The 25,224-nt window shown below is 40.8% G+C and overlaps 1 protein-coding gene across 1 annotated transcript in view; it reads left to right on the top strand.

Annotated features, from left to right (window-relative positions):
• The window catches only part of Asb4 (ankyrin repeat and SOCS box containing 4), a 109,572-nt gene that overhangs the window by 79,499 nt on the left and 4,849 nt on the right, over positions 1 to 25,224 (top strand). The window contains exon 6 of the mRNA XM_034519622.3: positions 19,541 to 20,031. Within this exon, the coding sequence (XP_034375513.1) occupies positions 19,541 to 20,031 (491 nt within the window). The remainder of the gene's footprint in view (positions 1 to 19,540; positions 20,032 to 25,224) is intronic.

Genomic DNA, 25,224 nt, shown 5'->3' with positions numbered 1-25,224 from the left:
TCTGCAATGGGATCTGACGGCACCCTCTTCTGGTGTGTCTGAGGACAACGACGGTGTAACTCACATAAAAATAAAATAAAAAGAAGATGATTTTTATAATATCACAAGAAATTGAAGAAATCCAGAAGACACATGTAATACAGGAGATGGGATAATATGCTATCTGAAAAAAATGTTAAAAATATAATATTCAAGGTTCATTATGAAAAATGCAGTAACCATTTTTTTTTCCCCTTAGAGGCAATTGCTTTTACATCTCTAGGTTAGTTAGCCTAGTGTTTACATATTGCCAAACAACTGCCACTTCTTTATGTGTCAAAACAGAGAAGATGTAACAGTGTAAGTTTTTATGACAATCAAAATTATAATTCCTTTAGGGAATCATATGATACCTACCTGCACTAGATCCTTTCCAGTTCCCCGGTTTCCAGTGCTGTTACATTATAACCGAAGCTTGCTACAAACTAGAATAACAATGTCTTCTTTTTATTAGTATTTTATCTTTTTTGTTGTTGTTTTGCTTAGATTTCTATGACTAGTTGATATTTTAAGCCTTGGTGGTTTTTTGTTTGTTTGTTTGTTTGTTTTTTGTTTTGTTTTATTTTTACAAAAATATTTAACCTCAGTGGATATTTTAATCAACTTCATGTTCAGGGAAGGGGAGTCTCTTCTAAAGCCTTCATGTCCTGTTCCTGGGAACCTCTGTCACACTGGAGATCTTTCTTGACATTCCAGTCTCCCTCCTCTCTTTAGGTCAGATCCCTCCCTCCCCAAATCATGCTTTTTCTTTTTCTTTTCTTTTCTTTTTTTTTAGTTTGTTGCTTTTTGAACTGACCAAATCCTTCACAAGAGCTGAGAAATCACGCTGGAGATGAGAACGATAAACACCGCTCAGCGTGTTTGCTCTTCCTTGATTGACAGAGAAGCCAGGATTCATAATTATTTCCCTAGTCTAGTGTGTTAAAAGCATTCCTCCGCAGCCTCTGTTTTTCAAGATGTAGCTGGCAAGTCTGAAGCCTTTCAGCCTTTGCTTATGACCTATGGTACTCTTTCATGGAGCCTTTAGGGTTTTCTTCCCACCCTTGTTCTGAAAATTCACAAAGGTCTGCTAGCATGCATTTGTTTTCTCTGCTTTCCTGGGTCCTTCCAACATCCACCCCCCTACCACCCCGAGAGTACTTCTCTGTCCATTTCAAGTGTTTTTTTTTTTTTTTTTTTTTTTGCATGAATTCTTTCCTGCTTTTTAACGTCCTCTTTTGTGAATTTCTATCATTTGAATATTAGTTCCCTGGCTTTACTCTTGTGCCTGCCTTCTGCTGATTTCCTGCCCTTTATAGCTTTTACCTTTGTGCGTGCTTTCTGGGTTGTCTTAGTATCCTCGACTGCCTCTCTCTCTGCATGCAAGATGGAATGACTGAACTCCAAGTGAAGTTTATAAATTATTAGCTTCACTCACTCTATGGGATTTGGCTAGATTAGTCATTCAAATTTTCTTTTTTCCCCGGTTAGATTCTCTAAAGGAAAAATCTAACTGGCTTCTTCCTAGCGGCTCAAGGTAGAATTGGCAGTATTCTAGGTGATGGGTCGCAGGTAGTGCAACCATAGTAAATCTACCTCCACTCTGGGGTATTATTCTCTCCTTTTTACAGTGCTAAAATCTGCTCCTGCGTGAGCCTTGAAAATAGCCTTCCATTCTGAAGTCCATTTTCCCAAGCATCGTTAGAGCTTCCTGTTATGTTCCATATTCCCATCAGACATTGCCAGACTCTCACAGGACATTGTCATTTTCTTTCTTTTTCTTTCTTTCTTTTTTTTTTTTTTTTATCACACTTACCTTTGCTTATTTCTTTGATAAATGTCTACTTGTGAGTTTCATGAGGACAAATCTTTTCCCCAGCATAGCTAAATGCACAGTAGTACCTTGTGCATGTTGACTGTCGAGTCTATATTAAATCTCCAACCCAGAACAAGGACTAGTGCTTGAGGGTGCAGTATACTTAAAACCTTGCCAGCACCATTACTGAAATAGTTATATTCAGTTTTTAGCTTATTGTATTCATTTCTTTCCCACGGGAATTAACATGAGAGAAGTCAGACATATTCAGTGATACTGGGAGATACAGTGAGTTGGGGATTAGAAGATCTCTGTTGATCTGGTGATACAGATGGTGTTAAATATTGCAAAAACAGAGACAGAAACAGAACTGAAGATATTGATGGCTAAAAGTGAGGTGAACAACACTTTTAAAAAGTATTGTGAAGAGTAGGCAAGAGGGAGATTCTTCTTATTTTATGCATCACCTAAATATAAACAAACAAACAAACAAACAAACAAAATTAATGGAAATTCTACTTGGTGTTCAAAATTTGAAGACAGGAAAGAGATGGGTGTGTGTGTGGGGGCGGGGGAGGTTAATTTATGGTATGAGGTGTCTGACAAGTTTAGGCCCTAAGGTCCAGAGAAGGTAATAAGATTGCCTCTGGAGAGAAAACCCCACTTCTCTCATGACCTAGAATGAAAAGGGGGGAGGACAGAGACTTTGTTACATGAGTTGTCAGAGTCTGAAGAAGTCTCCATTTGCACATTTTCTAAGTAAATCAAGTCAAAAAGAGATCAAGGCAGGACAAGAATTAAAGACTAGGAGAAAGACATTTGGGATAATGACTATAGAACATGGGAAATAAGTTAGGAAGACAAATGCTGGGCTGACTGGAGGGACCAGCTAAACTTCTCTGCTGACCTCTCTGATGGTACCAGTCTTGTTCTGAAGTTGTCATGGCAACAGTGTGGTTCTTGCTATATGGCTTTTAGCCATTTGGGAACAGGCAACACTGCGCCTCAGTCCTTCAGGATTACTGTCACGCCTAGTATAAGTGGAAGATGTGACAAAATGGAGGGAATTGGAAGTTTTGGCAGCAGAGAGAATGCAATGGTAGGACATAAAATTTTCTGGAGAGGATGAAATAAAAGTAAGGAACTCCTAAGGGGCAAAGAGATTGTAGGAAGAACAGACATGTTCCAGGATGGTTACAGCCAATAGTAAACAAGCAAGATGTAAAGAGAGAAGGTTATGTCAGAGGATTGGACATGTGAGTTAGTTATTGTCAGAGCCGAACCAGCCTCAGACATGGGTCAGTTCACGTTTGACAGTGAGCAGGAGTCAGAAGACAGGGAAAGTCACTGAAGAGAGTGGGGTCCAATGTCTGAGAGGCCAGGGTATTGGGTCATCTGTCCATGTATTTATTAGACACCCAAAAGAATGACAGGCATTTATGTACTGAAGAAAAATGTGACTCAGGTGTCTGAATCTGTAGAGGATGATGGGGAGATAAATGTATTTAGGAAGGAAGTTAGGTAGCTAAACAAGCAGAACCCTGAAGAACCAGGGATGTTCTTTTTATTTATTTTTTCCCCCAAGGGAATTAGGGAGTAATTGGAAACAGCAACGGGAAGTCAGATATATGAAAAAGAACACCCAGCTCTATACTGCAGGCCAGAGCTAAGCATTCTACATTCCTTGTTTGAGCTTGGAACAGAGCAATGCTAGCTTGGTCGCCATGGTGACCAACGCCATGTCTCCGGGCTCATTAATCCTGTGTTCCAAACTAAGCACTTAGCAGTAGCTTCTGAATAAATGCAACAAGGCTCTGCATACTGAAAAGGGCACATTCATGTTAAGCAGGGGAAAAAAGGTTTTCAATTTCATTCATTAAACTTGAGTAAATAATTTAATATCTTTGTGTGCCAGTCCTCCAAGCTAATGAATAAGGATAAATGCTTAATAGAAATCCCCGCTTAATAAAGTTAACAGCATCGGCTCTGCACATAAAAGAAATTGATGTTCCCAGCATATATGCACACGAAGGCGGAAATGGGAAGGAAAATAATGTATATTAAGCATGTATGGTATGGCTATGTCAGGTACTTCAGAATCAAATGTCTCATTCAATCCTTTGACAACTGTGTGAAGTGCACGTTAATTTCCTCATCTCACAGATGAGGGGTCAGAAACTCGGAGAAGTTAAAAGAGGTTCACCTGGCTTGTCTCATCTGAGGAGGCTCAGTGCTGTTTGCATCAAGTCCATGTTGGGTGGTCCTACTGTGTGTCCCACTGCAAACTGTATGCCACCCTCCTTTCTGAGACAGTGGAAAGATTAAAGAATTCGACAAACTTTGTGCTTCCTTGACATGGTCTGAGAAGCTTAACTAGTGTATCTGAGATCTACTAGCTTGAAAAAAGTCAACCACCATGAGTTGTTTTGGATGGTGGCTGGGTAGAGTAAATGTGCTTAATTAAAAGACACACACACACACACAGACACACACAGACACACACACAGACACACACACAGACACACACACAGACACACACACACACACACACACACACACAGAGTTGATGCATCTTTGGCTCCCCCAAAGCAATCATTTATCTCCACTCCATCATTTCCCTGCACACAGAAGGTCTAGTTTTGCAAGCAGACAACCCTAAGGGAGAGCGATTCTATTCTTTTGAATAGGATAATGCCTTTGTTTGGGTTTTCTGATTTGCTGCAACAATGCAAGGAGGTGGAGGGAAGTGATTGACGAAGTTATATTAAAAATCCATTTATTCATTTTCCTTAAAATTAAACTTGGTAATTAAAAACACCTCTTTGATCAATTTCGAAATTACTGCCTCCAGTGAGGTGGAATTGCAAGATATTAAGTAACAAAACCAGCTGGGTACAAGGCAAAGCTCTGGCTTCCAGCAAGGAAACACTACTAGAACACTAAGCCTGTTGCCATGCAAAGCCCCTGCTGCTAAACTCACCTGTCACCAAGGTGCTTCTTTTGAAGTTGTACTTTTAAACAATCCAATCGTCAATTGTTTTTACTCTACAAGACTGTTTCAGGATATTTTCTCCAACAAATTGAGAGATGTTGTCCACGGGAGTCTCCAGCATTTTCAAAATCCTCCCACGGGCAAACAAACCAGTTTCGTTCTCCAGCAGGCTTTCTTGAGTTTAATTTCCCTCGCCAAAAGCCATTGCAGCTTCCCTTCTAAGCTTTCAGACTGGGTGTGTTATCTTTGCCTTATAGCTAGAAGCATCTAGAACAAGAAATTAGAGAATGACTTCTCCTCGGGCCTGAATGACTTTATTATTTTTTTTTTCCCATTAGCACTTCTATAATTTTTTCTTGCTTAGAGAAGCCTCATTATCATGTGAACATTTTAAACACCCTTTGGCAGAAAGATATCAGATTTGGAAACAGAAAGGCAGTGTTTTCTTTGTAACCTCTGCAAGTGATGACTTACAGAAGACAGTCTAAACAATTCCAGCAGGTGCTCAATGGCTCAGATTGGGAGGAAATGGTTGAATCGACAAGACCCCGAGACTCTTGTCTCAGCTTTTTACTAATCTACGTGAGAAAACTCACGAGGAGGGAAAATGGCAAAAGTACTAGGCACATGCCAGTTCCTGATATGTATCTACTCATTAGAAGGCCCGTGACAATTGAGGAAAAACAGACACTTGCCTTTTCTGAGACTAAACATCCCTCCCCGCCAACAGTGAGAAGAGTTCTTAGCCAATACCATGAGAGACACCCTTAACACAGTATCCTTGGTCTTTGTTCACTGTGGCTTTAGGATTTTGGTACCCTCCCCTACCCCCAAACCTTTTGGCAATGAACAAGACCAGACTTAGTTAAGAATGGGGCATACTAGAAATAGAAAGTGAATCTGCTATCTGTCAACAAGGATGAGTCACTGTAGATGAGGTCAGAAGAACTCTGGGAAATGGCAGGCTGGACTTCATAATAATTGTAAGAAATCCAGGTGTGAGGGCACGTAACTGCACTACCAGTGCTTGGGGGACTGGGTTATGAGGATCCTGAGTTCTAGGCCAGGCTCGGCTGTAGAGCACAGCTTTGCCAAAAAAAGGAAAGAAGGAAAAAACTTACCATACAAGGTACTTTATTGCACACCTGGAATTTTGCTTATGCTCCCCTTAACTTTCAAATATATCTCCTGAGGTTAGCTGTATTTTCTCCATTTACCCACTTAAAACAAATCTGTGAGCAAATAGCTTAACTAGTAAAACCAGATGGTAGTCATAGTGACCTCAATGCGGAGTACCTATGCTGCCCACTAGGTGGTGCTGTCTCACCTATGCCAGTGAGTGGCTGGTCAGGTAAGTCAGTCTTGGGACCTTCTGGACGTTACTGTTGCCCTGTTCAAAGAAAGATTGTCTCCACTACAACCTGAATGTCAGTTAGTGAACTCGACTTCTCTGGTGTCTCTGATAAGGGGAAAACAGTTCGGTAGCACGTCCTCCTGTGCTAACATTTCTGGTTGGATCCCGGTGGGCAGTGGGCACACCTGTCTTGGTTGTGAAAATCTAAACTCTGAAAAGTAACTCCTAAAAATCTAAGTTCTGCAGCAAGGCTTCCTGAGTTAAAACCTTAACTCGTATTCACTAGTTGTGTAGAACAAAGACAGAATGGCAGATCCCTTGAATCTTTGCGTTTACCTGTTTAATAAAGACACTGCTAGTAGGTCAAGTAACTCAGCATAGAGGGAATGGTTAAACAAGCAGTACCTTAAGGCCCCCATACCTGCAAGTGACCGTGCATCATGTCTGGCTCTTTCTTTCCATGTTGGGTCTGTGCAACGTCTTTGCTTACGTCTATGAATGCATTCTCCAAAGTCCACTGTATTATGTAGTTAACAGGTGTGTTACAGGAGAAGGATCACTGATCAAACAATCCTGAGAAATCTCTTGTTAAAAAAGACAGCTTCCCTCCCCCCAACTTTGTGCATGCTAACATGGGCCTGTACGAAGTTTCCCAGAACACACACATCTATCTAATCACCTAGTTCTTTTCAATATACCACACAGTATTAATATGTAAGAGAACAGAGTTTGGGAAATGCTGGCCTAGAATAATGCTACTGGGCTTATAGAAGGAAGAGAAACTCTCCTTTAGTGCAGTGGGGAGCATGAGGCTTTGTGTAAATCAGTCTCTGTCCTCTAGGGGAGGCCTGGGAAAGACTATCGGTCAGGGGAAAGGGTCTCTTCTTGCAGGTTGGAAAGACAATATGTTTCTACTTAGAGTCTAACAGATCCAAATGAGAATCTTATCCAAAAATCACTTTTATGGAGAGAAGCAAGGAGTCCAAGGAGTAAGATGAAAACATTGACTTTTTTCACGTATGAGTTTCACACACAGAAAATGAGAATAGAAGGGGACTGTGGGGGCAAAGTGAATCAGCTGGGGGAAGAGGGCTATAGCATAATAGTGTGGGAATAAGCCAGATACAATGATGGATGTATATATATATACATTTACTATATATATTGTATATGTTGCATGTGTGTATGTCATAATAAAACACAGTATTTTTGTATCTTAACTAAACAAGTTAACAATGAAAACAAACACTACCATAGAAACATCTAGAGTAGGATCCAATAAAATTTGGATCCAATAACATTTGGCCATCATGGCCCAGTCAAGTTGACACATAAAATTAATCACCACTTCAGCTGAGACATGGGTCCAATCTCTGGCCTCTGGAATTATAAGATAATGTATTTGTGCCATTATGAGCCACTTCATTTGTGATGCTCTATGGGTGCAGTGGTGGGGAGCTAGCAGCCATCTCCTATTTGCCTAGGCATCACCACCGGCCCTTCCTTCCTTCTTTCCTTCCTTTCTTTCTTTCTTTCTTTCTTTCTTTCTTTCTTTCTTTCTTTCTTTGAGATTTATTTATTTATTTATTTATTTATTTATTTATTTATTTATATAAATGTGAGTACACTGTGGCTGTCTCCAGACATACCAGATGAGGGCATCAGATCTCATTATAGATGCTTGTGAGCCACCATGTGGGTACCGGGAATTGAACTCAGGACCTCTGGAAGAGCAGTCAGTGGTCCTAACCACTGAGCCATCTCTCCAGCCCCACCAGCCATTTCTTAAAGAGAACGTTGTTAACAGTCTCAATTTTTCTCACCACACATAAGGAGGCCTGGACATAATAGTAGCAAACATTCCCTGTGGCCTCCTTCCTGGCTGGGCCTGGCGTCACATGCCTGTAATCCCAGGTACTCAGCTGGACTGCAAATTCAAGATCACTTTGGTCTACAAAGTGATTTTTAAGGTCAGTTTGGGCAATGCAGTGGAAACTTTTCTTAAAATAAAAAGTTGAAAATAAGATTGGTTGTAGCTCAGCCATACAGTGCTAACATGATACCCTATATTCACCTCCAATAACACACACACACAAGGGAGAGAAAGGGAGAGAGGGAGAGAGGGAGAGAGGGAGAGAGAGAGAGAGAGAGAGAGAGAGAGAGAGAGAGAGAGAGAGCAATTTTGGGTAAGGCAGTGGTTGCAGAAACACAGCAGGTACTGCTTCTGAACTAAAAGACTCCTTGCTCATTGTTAAGGACATTGGCTCCACCAGACACAGAAGTTTTCAACCAAGATTTTACTTCTATTGCTGCCCCTGAGAAGGAAAACCATGGTTCCTCAGGTGATTCCTTCTCATGGGATGCTTCCTGGCTCCTTGGTGCCAGCTCCCTGCGTCTTCATAACATATTAGAAACCTCAGTACCTGGTCCTATATCAGTGCAGACATGGGCATTCAGCTCCATCTCTGCAATGGGGAAATGCCCCCTCTTACTTTGAAAGCAAACAGAGCAGAATTGTTTCCCTGAGTAAAGTAAGAAGTCTATATTCTTCTGTTGTTTTTTTTTCAAATTCATAGCTATTTTTTTAAGTTCCTCTGGATTAGCCTCTTTTTCAGTTGAATGGCAATAATAGCATTCATTTCTACAGAAAAGCATTTCAAAGGTTTCCAGTGAAGATGTGGTCTCACTTCACGCGCCCCGCTAGATGAATGCAAGCCCGCATAATAGCAGTCCGTTTTCCAAGAGTCTGAGCTATTCACTCTTATCTATGGCTCCTTGGCTAAATTTTAATCAGTGGGTGTTGGAATTAAAAAGATAAAAGAAAATGAAGTAAACAGAAGATGCCTGTGCGCAGTCAGTGCCTGCATCTTGTCTTCCAGCTGCACATCTAGAAAGATATCTTTTCTTTCAGGTTCAGTAACTTTAAAATAAACAAAATGATAAATAAACATGGGCTGTTTGAAAAACATCTGCCTCCCAGGGGACCAGAAGCAATATTGGGAGGAAGCCAGCAGATAAGCCTCGTTATGAAAAAGATTTGCTTCAGGGGTCCCAGGGAACTAGTTTGTTATCTCTGCTTCCTGTTTTCATGGGGCTAAGGAAAGCGCACCGCAGCTGGACTTTTGGTAGGATGCCTTCCCTGAGAATAGGCATCTGTGAAGGCGCATGGTCAGCTAGAAGAAGCACAGAGCTGAGCTGCCGGGCAAGTTCTTTGCTTCCCTGTCGGTAGTCACATGGAATGCATCTCTTTCTCTTTTCTGCAGTGAAGTGTTAGTATGATGCTCCAAGTTTTCCTGTCTAAACTCAAATATGGCTGTGCCCATCCAGTCCCGTAGTTTCAATACCATCCTAGGGTGGTCAATTGAGATTTTCCAGCCTGTCCTTCTTCCCGGACTTCCAGAACCTTCTATTCCACTCTGTAAAACTCATGACCCCTGGATATTTAATAATGATAATAAATAATGTTAAATTTAACACACTAAGAAGGAAAGTGTTCCTGCCCTTGTAGCTACTTTGTCTTGGGGATAGGAGTAAGGATCTTCCTATGCTTTAAGCTTCGGGCATTTGAATGTTGTTACAGAAATACACTTAACTCATCCTATTAAATCATATTTTAAGGAGAAATTAGCATATATTAGTAATCACAGAAAAGTTGAATGACTTAGCTAAAAGTCACCTGGAAAACTTTAACCACTGACTCAAAGTGAGCCTAACAGGGTGGGACAGGTAAGCATTTATCAGAGAATCTATAATAGGCAGGCCGACTCAGGTGCTTGATAATGGTGATGAAATTATCCTCAGACGAATCAATTGTAACTGAGAGTATGTTGGATGGATTACCCAGAAAGGCTTGTAGAACAGTGTCAGGATAGAGGGAAAAGAAAGAGTGAGCCAGAAACTTTAAGCTTCCATGATAATAAAAAAGTCACTGGAGTTGGTGAGATTACTGATAAGAAGGATTAAAAAAAAAAAAAAATCCACACTGTGTGACATACACTTTAAAGGACAGTCTACAGGGGATGAAGAAGTGACGGTTCCTGGGGACACAGGAGAAATCAGTTCTGAACTTCATACCACAGAGAATACAAATTCTAGGGTAATGGATCCTTAAGGACAACGGTCTTCCACTTGAGGTTTCATTTAAGACAGGACTATGGAAGATACAAGCAGATATATTTGCTTTAGATTGTAGAACAAAGGGACAAAATTGAAACCAAAACAAAGCAGGCAACCAAAAATATGCTTTGGTGACAGGTAATAACAACCTTGACACCGTACAAAATCTCATCCTTAACAAAGCAGAGCCAAGTAACAGTTCCAGAACTCATGGGAAAATGAAGAGCTCTGAACAGGAAAGAAACGAGCTGCAACCTTTGAAAGGGAGATGTCCCGAAAACAATACTGGGGTTAATAAGTGAGACACAGTATGCAAAGCTCCAGGGAGTGCTCCAAAATAGATTTCATTCATTAATATATTTGTAAGGGAACAACTAAATAAACATGGAATGTTTTGCGTGCATAGACATCTACTGCCACCCTTCAAACTGAGTCAGGTGTAGCTCACGCCAGTGAGACTGAGGAAAAGCACTAAGATGAAACAGCTCCAGTAAAGCAAACAGCCAGGTGAGAACTAAACCCCTTGTGAAGTCAATAAATGCAATCGGTGTCTTTCTGGGTCCTGTACTATCCATCCGAATTAATATTTCCTTCATATGCTCACACGTGTCACAGGTCATCGTAACCTGTGACAACGTAAACCTTTCATCCCTATTACTATTTGTAAGAAAAGTATAGTTATTCATGATGACCTGAAAGGGGAGGTCACCAAATTCCCATGATTTCATTTGTATCCTTGAGGACTGTGGCTGGGAAATGGTGAGAAGGGATTTCTCATCACTGGTAGTAGCTTAGTAATGAATATATTGCATCTGAGACAGGGTTCTAGTCGCTGTGGTAAAATACCATGACCAAAAGCAACTTGAGGAAGAAAGGGTTGATTTCAGCTTACAAATCCCAGGTCACAGTCCACTGCCAAGGGAAGTGACAAGTGACAGGCACCCAAGGCAGGAACCTGGAGGCAGGAACTAATGCAGAGGCTCTGGGAAAGTATGGCTTACTGGCTAGCTCCCAAAGCTTATTCAGTCTGTTTTTCATCCAGGACAAATGGGCATGATGGCACATTTGCCAACAGTGGACTGGACTGGACTCACCCACATTAATTCAGAAAATGTCCCACAGGCTTTCCCACAGGTCAATCTGGTAGGGATGTCTTCTCAACTGAGATTCCCTCTTCCAATGAGACCCTAGTTTAAGTCAAGTGATCCAATGCAAATAAGAACTTTTTTTTTTTAAGGATGGCTTTATAGTTTCCAATTTATAAGGAAATATTTCACCTAAAACTAGAACCATTATTTCAAAAGAATAGATTAAAATATGTACTCTTTTGAAGAAAAAAATGGACACCTCTTGTCCTTAGAAAAATACTGAAAAATCTAAATGTAGACACACACACACACACACACACACACACACATATATAAATAGTAAATCATAAAACAGCTGAATAAGTAAAAAGTAGGTTATTTGTTAAGGAACAAAACTTGTTCGACTTCCATTTCTTTATAATATTCAGAATTTAAAATATTAATAAATGCCCTTCTTATGGAATTGAAACTAGAATTTCATACATACTAAGCAATCTTTTTACTTTATTTATTAAGTATATTAATGAATATTAAGTTCTAAGTGGCTCAGTCTGGACTTGAACTCAATCTGTCTCTCAAGTTGACCTTGATCTTGCAGTCCTCCTGCCTCATCTTCTGGGGAGCTGGTTTTACAGGCCATGCCACAAGGCTCATCTTTAGTTGCTATTCTTAATATATCATACCAACAGATGCATGTCCACAGAGTCTTGACTTCTTTAAAAATGTGCTAGAAGTTGTCCTATTGAAGAATTTCATCAGGCATGGCATCCATAACTAGATCATGTATGATACATGTAATATAATCATGAAATACTTTCGGTTTTATTCTGGTGTCTCTTTAAGTTAATCATTATTTTTGAGATCTAATTTTCCCCCTGTTATGAAATGAGGCAAACTTATGTCCCTTCAGCTAAATTTTGGGTAACAAAAGGTTGCCCATCTCAGAAAAACTTTCAGTCTCAATTCAAAAGTTAGATAACCAGGGCTGACTAAGAACTCAAATTTGATTTAAAATCACACTCCTCTCCTTCTACCTTTCTGGCTATGGCTCACCTGCTTTCAACAAGAAGAATATACCACAGACAGGCTGCACAAAGTCCTCCCTTTGGAAGTCCTCCTTTCTATCATCCATTCACAAGGCCACAAGGCAGGACCAGAGAAAGGGAGCAGATAGGATGCTTCTGACCTCTGGGGGTCTTCCTTGGCTACCTTGATGTGTCTGACCTTCTGGTGTTTACTTTGGTCAGTTTGAGTCTAGGAGTTGTTTAAAGTAGTGGAAAAATGTAAGCTCACAGAAAAAAAAATTAACTGTAGTTTGTTTTTCGTTTACTCAAAGGCAATATTTAAAATGATTTTTTAAAAATCCAGTTTAGAATGGATGCTATCTCTGTAAATGAACAGGCAAGGAGAACTGAGTTGTGTGTTTCTGTAAAACTCTGTCTTTCTGTAACTATACAGATTATTATAATCTAGCCTTTTTTTTCCCTTTTTACCCAGGGGGTATTTAACATTTGCTTCCTCTGGAGTTTATTTTGATTTACATATGGATTTAGGAAGACTTTACATCTTCGTGGAGTTCTTCTACACAGAAACATGGCCTCTTGCCAAGCAGTGGTGGCACATGCCTTTAATCCCAGCTCTCAGGAGGCAGAGGCAAGCATATCTCTGTGAGTTAGAGGACAGCCAGGAATACACAGAAAAATCCTGTCTGAGAAAAATCAAAGAAAGGAAAGAAAGAAGAGAGAGAGAGAGAGAGAGAGAGAGAGAGAGAGAGAGAGAGAGAGGGCTTCTTTAAAAGGATTGTTTCACATTCTTATAAGGTACATCCCCCAAACATTTCCAAGCATTTTCATCCTAAGTGAACAGGGTAAATCATTTGGGGATGAAATAACTTTCCACAGAGGGAGAGTCTACAAAAATCCTTGATGTAAGACTGTCTTTGGAAGCAAACTCCAATGGCAGTGAGGGAGACAGATACGAATTGAGATTTACCCCAAATAGCAAAGAATAAGGAAGGTACTTTTCAAATCCATCCATGAGCAACGGAGACTGGGATTCATGTGTGCACTGAGAACTGGGCAGATGGGTGAGGTGCAGCTGAAACTGGAAAGCAAAGAGTGGAACTGTTCACAGGGTGAGGATCCAGGCTCAAAGGACACTGGAACTCCAACAGGAATTTAAACAGAGTTGCCAAATGATGTGTGTTTTGTTCTGCCACAGATTAAATTTTATTCTTTGGGGAATGGCACTCTCAAGGGAGAAACAGCTCAGGAAAGTTCTGAGCACACAATACCAAAACCACCCTGATTTTTATTTTAATTGCATTCCTAGAAATGCCCATATTTCTCTAAAATGCTAAAGTGTTTTGCATTTATATGTAAAGTGGAGTTAGCTATTATGTTACTGCAACCAAATATCTATTATTACAGTAGCTCTAAATCTTAGATTTTTCTAAATATGCAATAGTCAAGCACATAAAAATTAAGTAAGTGCTGAAACACTCAGATGGCATGCCTGTATCTGAAAGGTTTTAATCTTACACACACACACACAATATATATATATATATATATATATATATATATATATATATATATATGACCTTGAAGTAGAAGTAGACCATTGTAATGCAAACACAAAGAAAAAACACTAATAAAACAACCCACAAGGAAAATTTGACTAAAGTCATTATCACCATATTTAGAAGAAATCAAACTAAAATGGTTAAAAAGACCCCATTAGGATAATATACACTTATATCTTCATTGAAGAGTTCATAAAAATGCAAATGACTCAGAAAGTTGTATATGCATTTTAGACTATTTGAACAATTAATCAAAGAAAAGATTATAATAGTTTATAATTATAAAGTGACCAGCTAAATAAATCCAAAATTTTAAGAAACGGTATTTTTAATTTTCTTAATTAGCATAAAATTTTAAAAGTGTGTAACACACTAACAGGGGAAATATCTGCTCCACTGCACCAATGGATAAATATGAATATAATTCATAAGGATGCTGAACACATCAGACATTTCTGCTTTATAATTCTGTTTTCAGGAGTTTATTTCAAGAAAGCAATACTAAAACTTATACTTGCTTATTAGTAGTAGTGTTAAATTATAAGATCAAAATTTTGAAAAACAGAGGATTATTGTACACCCAATAGTATGGCACATTTGCTTCATGGAATATTAATTAATTAATTAATTAATTAATTAAAATAGTGTTTAAAGTCACAGTTTAATAGCATAGAAATGATTATGAGAGAAAATTTAAAAAGGAACACAAGTATTATACTGCATCTAACTTACTCAAAATCTAGGGGAAAACACTAAAATACAATGAGCTATCACTGTGCCTTTACCACATTGGTTACAATGAACTGGACTCAAAGTTTCATCCGTGATGAAGATGTGGTTTATGAGATGTGGTTTATGAGTTATTGACAAACACACTGGTCCAGCAGCTTGTGGAGCAGCTTATATTTCAGTCTCATTTCAGCTTGATGAAACTGAAGATGTAGTGCAGTTGCTCCATCCATGGGAAGAGAAGTCAGAGAAACTTCCATGAAATATCTATTCTTAATGGAAAGGACAAACTGTGGCTAACTTATGCTGAGAGACAGAGCCAGCTAAAAGAATAGAGTAGCAACCATCACAATTGGATGTTGACTGAAGAGAGCAAACCAGCAATATTTTCTTAGGGTTCTTGTGTTCAAACTTAGAAAAGGAGACCAAAACTGTTTGGTTTAGAGTTCTACATGTGAGTGGTAAGGCTAAACAGAAATGAAGACTTTACGTGCCTATGTGAACAGGCTGAAGAAGCAGCTACAGTCGCCTATGGGTGGATGAAATCCTAATTGGGAAGAGTGTAGGAGGGTGGGGAGCTCTCCTAAATCAAGAAACGTTTGTTTCCCCACCAGTGCATGGTGGTGCATGCTTTTAATCCCAGCATCCAGGAGGCAGAGGTAGCTTGGGCTATATTAGTGAGTGAGACCCAGTCTCAGAAGAGAAAGAGCGAGAGAGCAAGAGTTAGAGGTGGTATTTGCATCCTTCACTGGGATATGATTATAATGTTGAAGCTGTGTAATTATATTTTTGTATATCATATTGCATTTGTTACATTATGAGCTTGAGTTGAATTCCTCAAAAAAAAAAAAAAAAAAAAAAAAAGTGTACAGAAGCCCCAATCTCTAAGGTGTCAGCCTGTGAATGTGCTTGCGAACAGTGTGACTGCAGGTGCCATCACTAATAACAATGAAGCCATTCTGGAGAGGGATGAACCTGTTGCAGAATGTGCAGTGTTCTTCCTTATGAAGACAAAGACAAAGAAATGTGGAGACAGAGGTGAAGACTGACAGGACACTCCTACAAGCTATGTGCCACCAAGGCTCAGCAGCCAGCATCAAAGCTGAGACACATTCCATTTCAGAGACTCCAGAGAAAACTGGCCACTCCTGCAAATACCAGGATTTCAGGCTGTCCTCTTCGTTGCTGCAGGAAGATAAGCTTTTCTTGTTTTAAGTTTTTTTTTTTTTTTTAAAATGGGAGTTGTTGAAAAAGTAACACATTATATCTTCCTGCTAAAACGTACTCCTGAAAGTTCCCTTGACGAACCCCTGAGCTCTAGTTTCTTGAAGAAATCACAAGAATCTAAAATTTAAAAAGTGTCATATATTCTTTTGGAAAGTTATTGCTGGAGAAAAAAAAATTCAAGTCTAAAAGTGAGACTTTCCAGCTCAGAAAAGGCAACTCTATCATGAATTCAGTTACTCCAAGAGATCAGGGGTCGAGAGTAAAAGTCTAAGTCTATTACAAAAAAAGCCCAAAGGCTATGGCTCCCTCTAAATTGGCCTGTAAAATTTTCCTCCTGACTCTGATTCTCGTTCTTACCGGAAGCTCTCTTGTGGCTGAAGTGACCCTGCACACGGCCTCCGGAAAGACATGTGTATTCACCCCATTTCACTTAGGAGCAGAAACCTGACCAGAAAGGAGAGCTCACCCAGAACCCTTCCAGGAGAGAATGCCGATGAACACAGGGAAAGGATAACTTTCATTACAATTCTGCCTGCTGCAAGTAAGACGGCCCGGTATCTGCTAAACCGTAATTGGAGAAACCTCATTGGAGAGTTGGTTTCCTAACCAGACACTGCTTGTGGGAGAGTTTCCTTCTTTGAATATATTCTGGATAATCAGGGGGGATGCTGTAAATAAAGCCAAGAAGGAGCCATCCACGTGAGAAAACTGATTTTAAATTTATAAAATGCAATGGCATCTCTAGTACATCTGTTTTTCATATAACAAGCAATATAAAGTTTCCTGCAGAAAAATAATAATGAAGTAGAATAGCATACTAATGAGGGATTTTTTTTTCAAACCAGCCTGCCTGCTTGCAAATTTCTGATTGCAAGCTCACTACCTTGGTGTACTTTTTGCAAATTTTTAACCCAAGGTTGACTTTCTCCAACTATAAAATTAGGGTAAAAACTGCATCTACTGCACAGCTGCTGGGAGATTCCATGAGGTTCTGCATCAAATACATTTAGGTTTTGATGTGGCACATTGCTAAACTCCAAATTAATAATGGTGACAGCAATATCAGTAACACTACCACTATAGAAAAAGAAAAACAAAGGAGAAGGAGAAGGAGAAGGAGAAGGAGAAGGAGAAGGAGAAGGAGAAGGAGAAGGAGAAGGAGAAGGAGAAGGAGAAGGAGAAGGAGAAGGAGAAGGAGAAGGAGAAGGAGAAGGAGAAGGAGAAGGAGAAGGAGAAGGAGAAGGAGAAAAGGAAGGAGAAGAAGGAGAAGGAGGAGGAGGAGGAGGAGGAAGAAGAGGAAGAAGAGGAAGAAGAGGAAGAAGAGGAAGAAGAGGAAGAAGAGGAAGAGGAAGAAGCCTTCTCCAGCTTGGCAATGTGAGCCACAGACTTAGGACCCAGGACATTGCCTCCCCAGTGGCGGCGGATCTCTTCATATCTGTCATTATAATTGGTCCTAATAGCTTCCACCAGCTTAGCTAGAGCACCCTTGTTTTCCAAGTTAACCTGTGTGAAGGCAACAGTGGTGCATGTCTTCCTGTGGACCAGGTGCCCCAGCCTGGCCTTTTCCTTGATGATGCAGTAGGGCACCCCCATCTTTCGACAAAGGGCAGGCAGGAAAACTACCCGCTTAATGGGGTCTACGTCATGGGCAATCACCACCAGCTGAGCCTTCTTGTTCTCCACCAAGGTGGTGACTGTATTGACTCCTGCTGGGAGGACAGGTGGTCTCTTAGTTGGGATGGCCCCTTTGCCAGCAGCTTTCTCCTCAGCACGGGCCAGTAGCCTTTGCTTCTTCTCTTGCTTTGTCTCTGGCCTGTACTTGTGGGCAAGCTTAAGCAGCTGAGTAGCTGTTTGCCTGTCCAGGGCCTGGGTGAACTGGTTAATGGCAGGAGGTACGTTGAGCCGCTTACAGAGGATGGCTCTTTGCCGCTGCAGTCTGATGTAGCGGGCCACTTAATGAAGCGTGTTAGATCTCTTTTGGGATGGATGTCCTGCCCAATGCTGAAGTTCTTGGTCCTTTTCTTGAACAAAGAAATGACCACGTTTTTGGCCTCCTGTTTCTTGACGACAGCGGGGGCGGGGGCCACCTTCTTCCCCTCGGCCTTCTTTCCTTTGGGCATCTTGCGCGGCTGGAGGAGAGAGCTGGTCCACCCCTTTAAATTAGGCAGAGAAGGAAATTTCTGGTTTCTCAGGTTGCTAATTCTAACACTTAACATTTCTTATCAGAAAAAAACTCAACAAACAACAAAAAACAAACAAACAAACAAACAAACAAACAAAAAAACCCCACACTGGTTTCCTGCTCTGTTCAGTAAGCAGGTTTCATGGAATCATTCCTAAGGCACTGGTGTGTTTGATACAGTTGTCTATCAAATCTTTTCCTCAATCACATTTGGCTTTCTTTCTTTCGAGGACTGTTTCTATAATGCTAATTTTTACATATCTTAATTCGAACTATGGCATTTAAGCTGTTTTGGTGCTAAAAAGTGTGTGTGTGTGTGTGTTTGTGTGTGTGTGTGTGTGTCTGTGTGTACGTTTATTACATCACAAAGATGTAGCTCCCGTCATGCTGTGACTTCAGCCAATGTACTTGGAAATTTCATGTCACCATAGTTAGTTTGCACCGAACTTTAGATCCACCTGCTTTGAAAGAGGAAAAAAAAGATTATTTTATAAAACGGTTAAAATTATTTCTATGTACTGGAAAGGTGGCTCAGTGGTTAAGAACACTTGCCGCTTTTGAAGAGGTCGTGGGTTCAGCCCCCCCCAGAACCCACACTGGGATGCTTTCAGCCACATGGAAGTCCAGTTCAAGGCAGGGTCTGCATGCATATGGTACACATAAAGTCGAGTGAGCACACTCATACAATAAGTAAACATTTAAATTTAAAACCCTTACACATTTTAAAGTCTCCTGCATGAGCTGCAGTTTTTTAAAAATATATTCGTTACTTTTACTGTTATTTTAAAATTACATTTACCTATCTATTATTATTTGTGTGCATGTGTGTATGGGCGTGGAACTCACGGGACCATTGGCGAAAGTTGGTTTTCCCCTTCCACCGTATGGGTCCCAGATATTAAACTCACACAGTCAGTCTTCGTTGGCAAAGCTCCTTTACCTATTTTCAATCTTAAAATAAAACAAACAACAGCACCCCCTCCAACACACACAAAATCTTATATTTTTAATAGTGTTCGGAATTTTAATGATATAAACCATTTTGTTATAGACATCACTTACCCCCAAAGCCACCTAGGAATGCAGTGCACGTGCTCAAGACTGTGAGAGAGGTCATTAACTCCTCTTCCCTGGTGCGGTTTTTTTTTTTTTTTTTTTTTTTTTTTTGTTTTTTTTTTGTTTTTTTTGTTTTTTTTTTTTTTTTTGCAGTCAGGAAGACAGCGGTGTTGGGTTAAGGGGTGACTTGCACTAGGGTCAGGAATGACCCTCTATGGCTGTGTGGGAGTCATGCATGATAGGCAAAGGTTAAAGAGAACCCTTGAGAAAGAGTGAGAAAGAGTCTTGGTCAATGAACCTTATAAGGAAAGTCATACAAATGAAGGAACCATAAACACATATGTGTGTTTAAATATCTGCCTCTATTTTCCTCCGTAGGTGCAAATGTGAACATGAAAACCAACAACCAGGATGAGGAGACACCCCTGCACACGGCGGCCCACTTTGGCCTCTCTGAGCTGGTGGCCTTCTACGTGGAGAACGGGGCCGTCGTGGATAGCATGAACGCCCACATGGAGACCCCACTGGCCATTGCCACCTACTGGGCCCTGCGCTTCAAGGAGCAAGAGTACAGCAAGGAGCACCATCTCATCTGCCGCATGCTTCTGGACAACAACGCCGAGGTCAACGCTCGCGACGATGACTTCAAGTCCCCTCTGCACAAGGCTGCCTGGAATTGCGACCACGTGCTCATGCACATGATGCTGGAGGCGGGAGCGGAGGCCAACCTCATGGATATCAATGGCTGTGCAGCTATTCAGTACGTGCTGAAGGTCACCTCTGTGCGTCCTGCTGCACAGCCTGAGATCTGCTACCAGCTGCTGCTGAACCACGGGGCTGCGCGCATCTACCCCCCACAGTTCCACAAGGTGAGGCTGCATCCACACACACACACACACTCCCTTTTTTATAGCGCAAAGAAAGGCGTGTGTGCTCTACAGTCTCCCGGTGATTCCAAACTTGTTCAAGACTTGAGTCTTTCAACTAACCATTTCTGACCTCCATTCGACTGGCCCACCTTCTCTTTGTATGTTTGAAGTTTGAGCAGGAGCTGGAAGGTCAGTGCAGGAAGAGAAGGCAATTGTTCCTACCCAATTGTCTGGTCTGAAGACTACACAGCCTGTTTTAGAATGAGTTAGCTTGCAGCCAGAAAAGAACTGCACATTCTTCCAATTTGACAAAAGTCAGCAATAATGTCGGCTAACACATAGGGACCAATATTGATTTTTAATGCATTCAGTACATTGTTATAAACATTTGATATATGCTCATTTGATTTCCTTCAATAATTCTATAAAGGACTCATCATTCCTGTTTTCCAACAAAGAAAACTGAGGCATCCATTTGTGACTGAGGTCTTGTGGTGGTGAGATTAGGACCTGACCTTAGATAATTTTATTCAAGGATTTATTCACAAAATATCATACAGCATGACCTCTTTTCTGAACAATACTAATTAATAATCTCTAATGAGATGGCAGGAAGCAGATGCTAATGATGTTGATATGACCAAGACAAGGTACCTACGCAAGGAACTTCATCTATTGGGAAAGAAAAACACACACGCAGAGGTCATTTTAATATGCACACTACATGACAGAGTGGAGGGAGACAGGAGGGGCTCGCATCAGGTTAATGATGATCATTAATTTGTAGTCAAAATGCATTTAACACTTAAAGCAAACCAGATGATACTGTAGTTCTGAAACTTTAAAGAAGCTGAGAAATTTGAGAAATATTCCTTCAAAGTTGACTGAAGCTACCCCTCCCATATACATACACAAACACATAGAATATATACATACATACATACATGCACATATAGAATAAATACACATATAAATGTATAGGACACACACACTATATCTATCTATCTATCTATCTATCTATCTATCTATCTATCTATCCACACACACACATATATATATATATATATATATATATATATATATATATATATATATATATAACCTGAAGAAAGTTCTAAAGATGGGAGGGTAGTCAGAAGTGTTGGTGGACATGCTTCCATTGGTCCAGCATAGAGGAAATAGAGGTAGGAGGATTGTACGTTTGAGGCCATCCTGGGTTACAAGGTAAGTCCTTGTCTCATACTATTAAAATTACAAAAACCCCAACCAAACTACCAAATAAACAACAACAACAAAAAAACCAACCAACCAACCAAACAAACAAACAAAACAGAAAGGAAAAGAAAAAGTAAAAATGATAGCAATCGCTTAGGAGTAGTGAGTTCTGGGAGGGAAACCTCCAGATCATTGGAAGCTGAGTTCAATTCTTCAGTGAAGACCTGGTGAGTCAGTAATCCTGGCTCAGTAGGGAATTCTCACTTGCTTCTCAGCATTTTCAACTGAGGATTAACTTTTGTCTTCTGTTGGGAACAGAGGCCTAGTGATTGTGAATGCCAAGTGTCTACTTGCCCACTTATTGCTGGACAGTTTATGAAGACATTGCTTTGATTCTCAGACCTCCCCACGCCCCCAGATTTCTACAGCATTTAAATTGAGAGTCGGGGTGGTGTACCCACCAGACTGGTGAGGCAGTGTCCCTGTCCTCCCCTTCCTTGTGCCTTGTGCTTTGGGGAGAGGGTAAGAGTTTCTAGCACCAGCCCTGTTTGGTGGCTCCTCTAGTCTTCACAATAAGCACACAATTTTGTGTACCAAAGAACATTGAAAGCACCGTCAGTTAGTGTCTTCCTTTGGGTTTTGTTTGCTCCTTTAACTCCCTGTGCTTTTGCTGATTGCTAAGGAGATTTAACATAGGCTTGGATAGTCTCACTGCTGTCTGTGAAAAGTGTGAGAGGTTGGGAAGTGGAAGAAAACATCAAGGCACTATGCAGATCTTTGAAGTGATTTAGAGCAACCACTCCACGGCCCAACTTTCCTAAGAGAAAGTCTTCACGACAGGAGAATGACTGATTCATTTATCCCGAAGATAAAGTGATTTGTTCTCCCCTGGATGGGGAATTCAGTTTCCTTATTTACAAGGAACAAGGTCAGAGCGGCAGATGCTGACTTCCCAATGCAAAGTGGATGGGCAGATGGAGCGGTTCACTGAGAGCCAATGTATAAATTACATAAGCGGCAAGGTGGGGGGCGGAGGTGGGGAGAATGATAGGGTCCACGATTGCTTTCCAGGGTACAAAAGGACATTTGATTTTTTTTTTTTTCTGCTGCTAGTATAATTCTGAAGGAAGTGACACCCCGGGGAGCCAAAATAGAGATTTCTTGTAGGTCAAGAAAGACATTTTTTTTTTTTTTCTGGGGAAAAGAAAGATAATGTGAGAATTTGGGGGAGGTAAATGTGATTTCTGCTATTGAATCATGTTGTGTGTAAAGCCCATTGCTCAAACAATTCCCTTGATAATAAGTGGGTTTGTGTGTGTGTGTGTGCGTGTGCGTGTGCGTGTGCGTGTGCGTGTGCGTGTGCGTGTGCGTGTGTGTGTACAAAAATATAACATTCTATAAGGTTCAAGGTAGCTTTAGGAGAGTTCCTTATTGAAAAGTGTTTTACAAGTGGCACCTGAAAAATTAGAGAGACATCTTTAATCCTGCCCCTGTGTGTGCATGTGTATGTGTGTATGCATATGCATGTGCAAGTGTGGTATGTGCGTGCACACACTTCAGGGTATGTATGTACCTGTGTATGTGTGTTTGGAGGTGAAGCCAACTTAAGGTTGACTTCATCAGTCACTTCCCATTGTATTTTTGGAGCAGGCTCTTTCTCTGATCTTGGAGTTTGCTGCTTAATTAAGGTAACTGGCCAGCAAGCTCCCAGGATGGCATTCTCTTATCTCAGCCTCCTCAGCACTGGGAACAGGATGCCAATCTTTTGTAGAGGGTTTTGGGAATGGACTCAGGTTCTGTGCTTGCCCAGCAAGTACTCAGTCTATTGAGTCATTTGCCCAGCCCCTTGAATCTATGCCATGTTTGTTCATGCTTTAGAAGTCAGATGATGAGAAAGTGGCATTTGATCCACTCCCCTGTGAACACTGTTTTAGAAAATAATTTCATCTCTGTTTAGTCATTATTATGTGATGGGAAAAAAAGGTACTATAAAGACAGAATGTAAGTCCCCTGGTGTTCTCTGCTTAAATCATCAGAGGCTAAGCAGAGGCAGAACCCTGTCATGTGTTAGTCTAGGTTACTGGCAATCTAGAGTGATGCCTATCTATCTATCTATCTATCTATCTATCTATCTATCTATCTATCTATCATCTATCTATCTATCTATCATCTATCTATCTATTATCTATCTATCTATCTATCTAACTATCATCTATCTATCTATCTATCTATCTATCTATCATCTATCTAACTATTATCTATCTATCATCTATCTATCTAACTATCTATCATCTATCTATCTATCAATCTAACTATCTATCATCTATCTATCTATCTATCTATCTATCTAACTATCTATCATCTATCTACTTACCTACCTATTACCTGGGTGGAATATTTACTGAGGTCTGAGAAGATGAAAGATGAGACCAGTTGTGTTAGCCCCAGAAGCCTGAAGTGCTCATAATGACAGTTAGGAGGCTGTCAGGCTAAAAAAGGATCCTTTTATGGTTTGAGAATCAAGGCTTCTGTCAGAAGAGAGCTTAGTAGTTAGAGTGTGTGGTGGTTTGAATAGGAATGGCCCCATAGACTCTTGTGTTTGAATGCTTGACCAATAAGGACTGGTACTATTAAGAGGTGTGGCCTTCTTGAAGGAGGTGTGGCCTTGTTGGAGGAAGTGTGTCACTGTGGGGAAAGGCTTTGAGGTCCCATATGCTCAAGTTAGGCCTAGTGTGGCAGTCTCCTTCTGCTGCCTGCAGATCAAGCTGTAGAACTCTCAGCTCCTTCTTCAACACTGCATCTGCTTGCATGCTGCCATGCTTCCCGCTGTGATGATAATTAACTAATCCTCTGAAACTGTAAGCCAGCCCCAGTGAAATGTTTTCTTTCATAAGATTTGCTGAAGTCATGGTGTCTCTTCATAGCAATAGAAAACATAACTAAGATAGACCATCAGCAAAAACTAACACCAGCATTGGAGGTGTTAGGTCTGTCGAGTCTTTTTTGCCCTAATGAAAGTTGAAAGTCATTGCTTCATTATAGACAGGAGGATGTTGGGTGCAAATGGAAGCATCAGGCATGTGATGTTTGGTTTCTAAACCATAAAAATCTTCACTCCTGTAGGTACAAGTTTATTTGAACCTTTTCTGCCCCTCCTTTTTAAAATTTCTCTCACACATGGTCCAACTCCATCTCCTTGCTCCTTAATCTCACCAGAGCCAGACTTCATTACAAGCTGTTTAGCAGAGGACAGTCAGGCCCATTGTCTTGTGTGTTCATGAGGCACGTTCCTCTGCCCCAGCTTGTGTCTCCAACTTTGCTATTCCACACACTGACTGAGAGATGGAGGAGGATTGGGTTAGCTTACTGATCCTTGGACCTGGAGAATATGTGAGTTCTTTGCTCTTCAGGGTGGCAAGCCTCCAGAAATAAGCACAGCTCCTAGAGAAGGACCTGCAGACAGAAATCAGAAAACTCACTTCAGTGGAGCAGCAGAAGTCCCATGCGGCTGGTTGTTCAACAGTGGATGTAATGAGCTTGCCACTGTAAAGGTGGCTTTCTGATCTCCATTTGTGTGTCATTCTCAGCTTATTCTTAGTGTACACTTTATTAATAAAGGAACATCACTCCTGGGGCCTCTACAACCCTGAGTGCTATAACATGGAAGGTCTCAAAGTTGAGGATGTGTCAGCTCTCTTGTTCATTTTCCTCAGTTATCCCTAGGGATCTGCTTCATGCTTTTTTCAGTTCACCTCAAAACAATGGCGGAAGAGTTTTGGTGGAGGGTGGTGTGTATGTGGGGGGAGCGTGTGTGCGTGTGTAATCAACATGGAGAGAAGAAGCCTTGGCAATTGGGTGTTCCAAATTAATTATGGCACTTGTAGAACTCACACAAATCTTCCTATGTAAAGAAAAAGCCCGTGTAGAAGGCATCTATATGAGGTTACACTGATAGCCAAGACCTCCCCTTCCTCCTGC

The sequence above is a fragment of the Arvicanthis niloticus genome, chromosome 15 (genome assembly GCF_011762505.2).
Source record: "Arvicanthis niloticus isolate mArvNil1 chromosome 15, mArvNil1.pat.X, whole genome shotgun sequence".
Taxonomy (NCBI): Eukaryota; Metazoa; Chordata; class Mammalia; order Rodentia; family Muridae; genus Arvicanthis; species Arvicanthis niloticus.
Note: the sequence above shows the minus strand (reverse complement) of the source record. Positions and strands in the feature narration are given on the sequence as shown.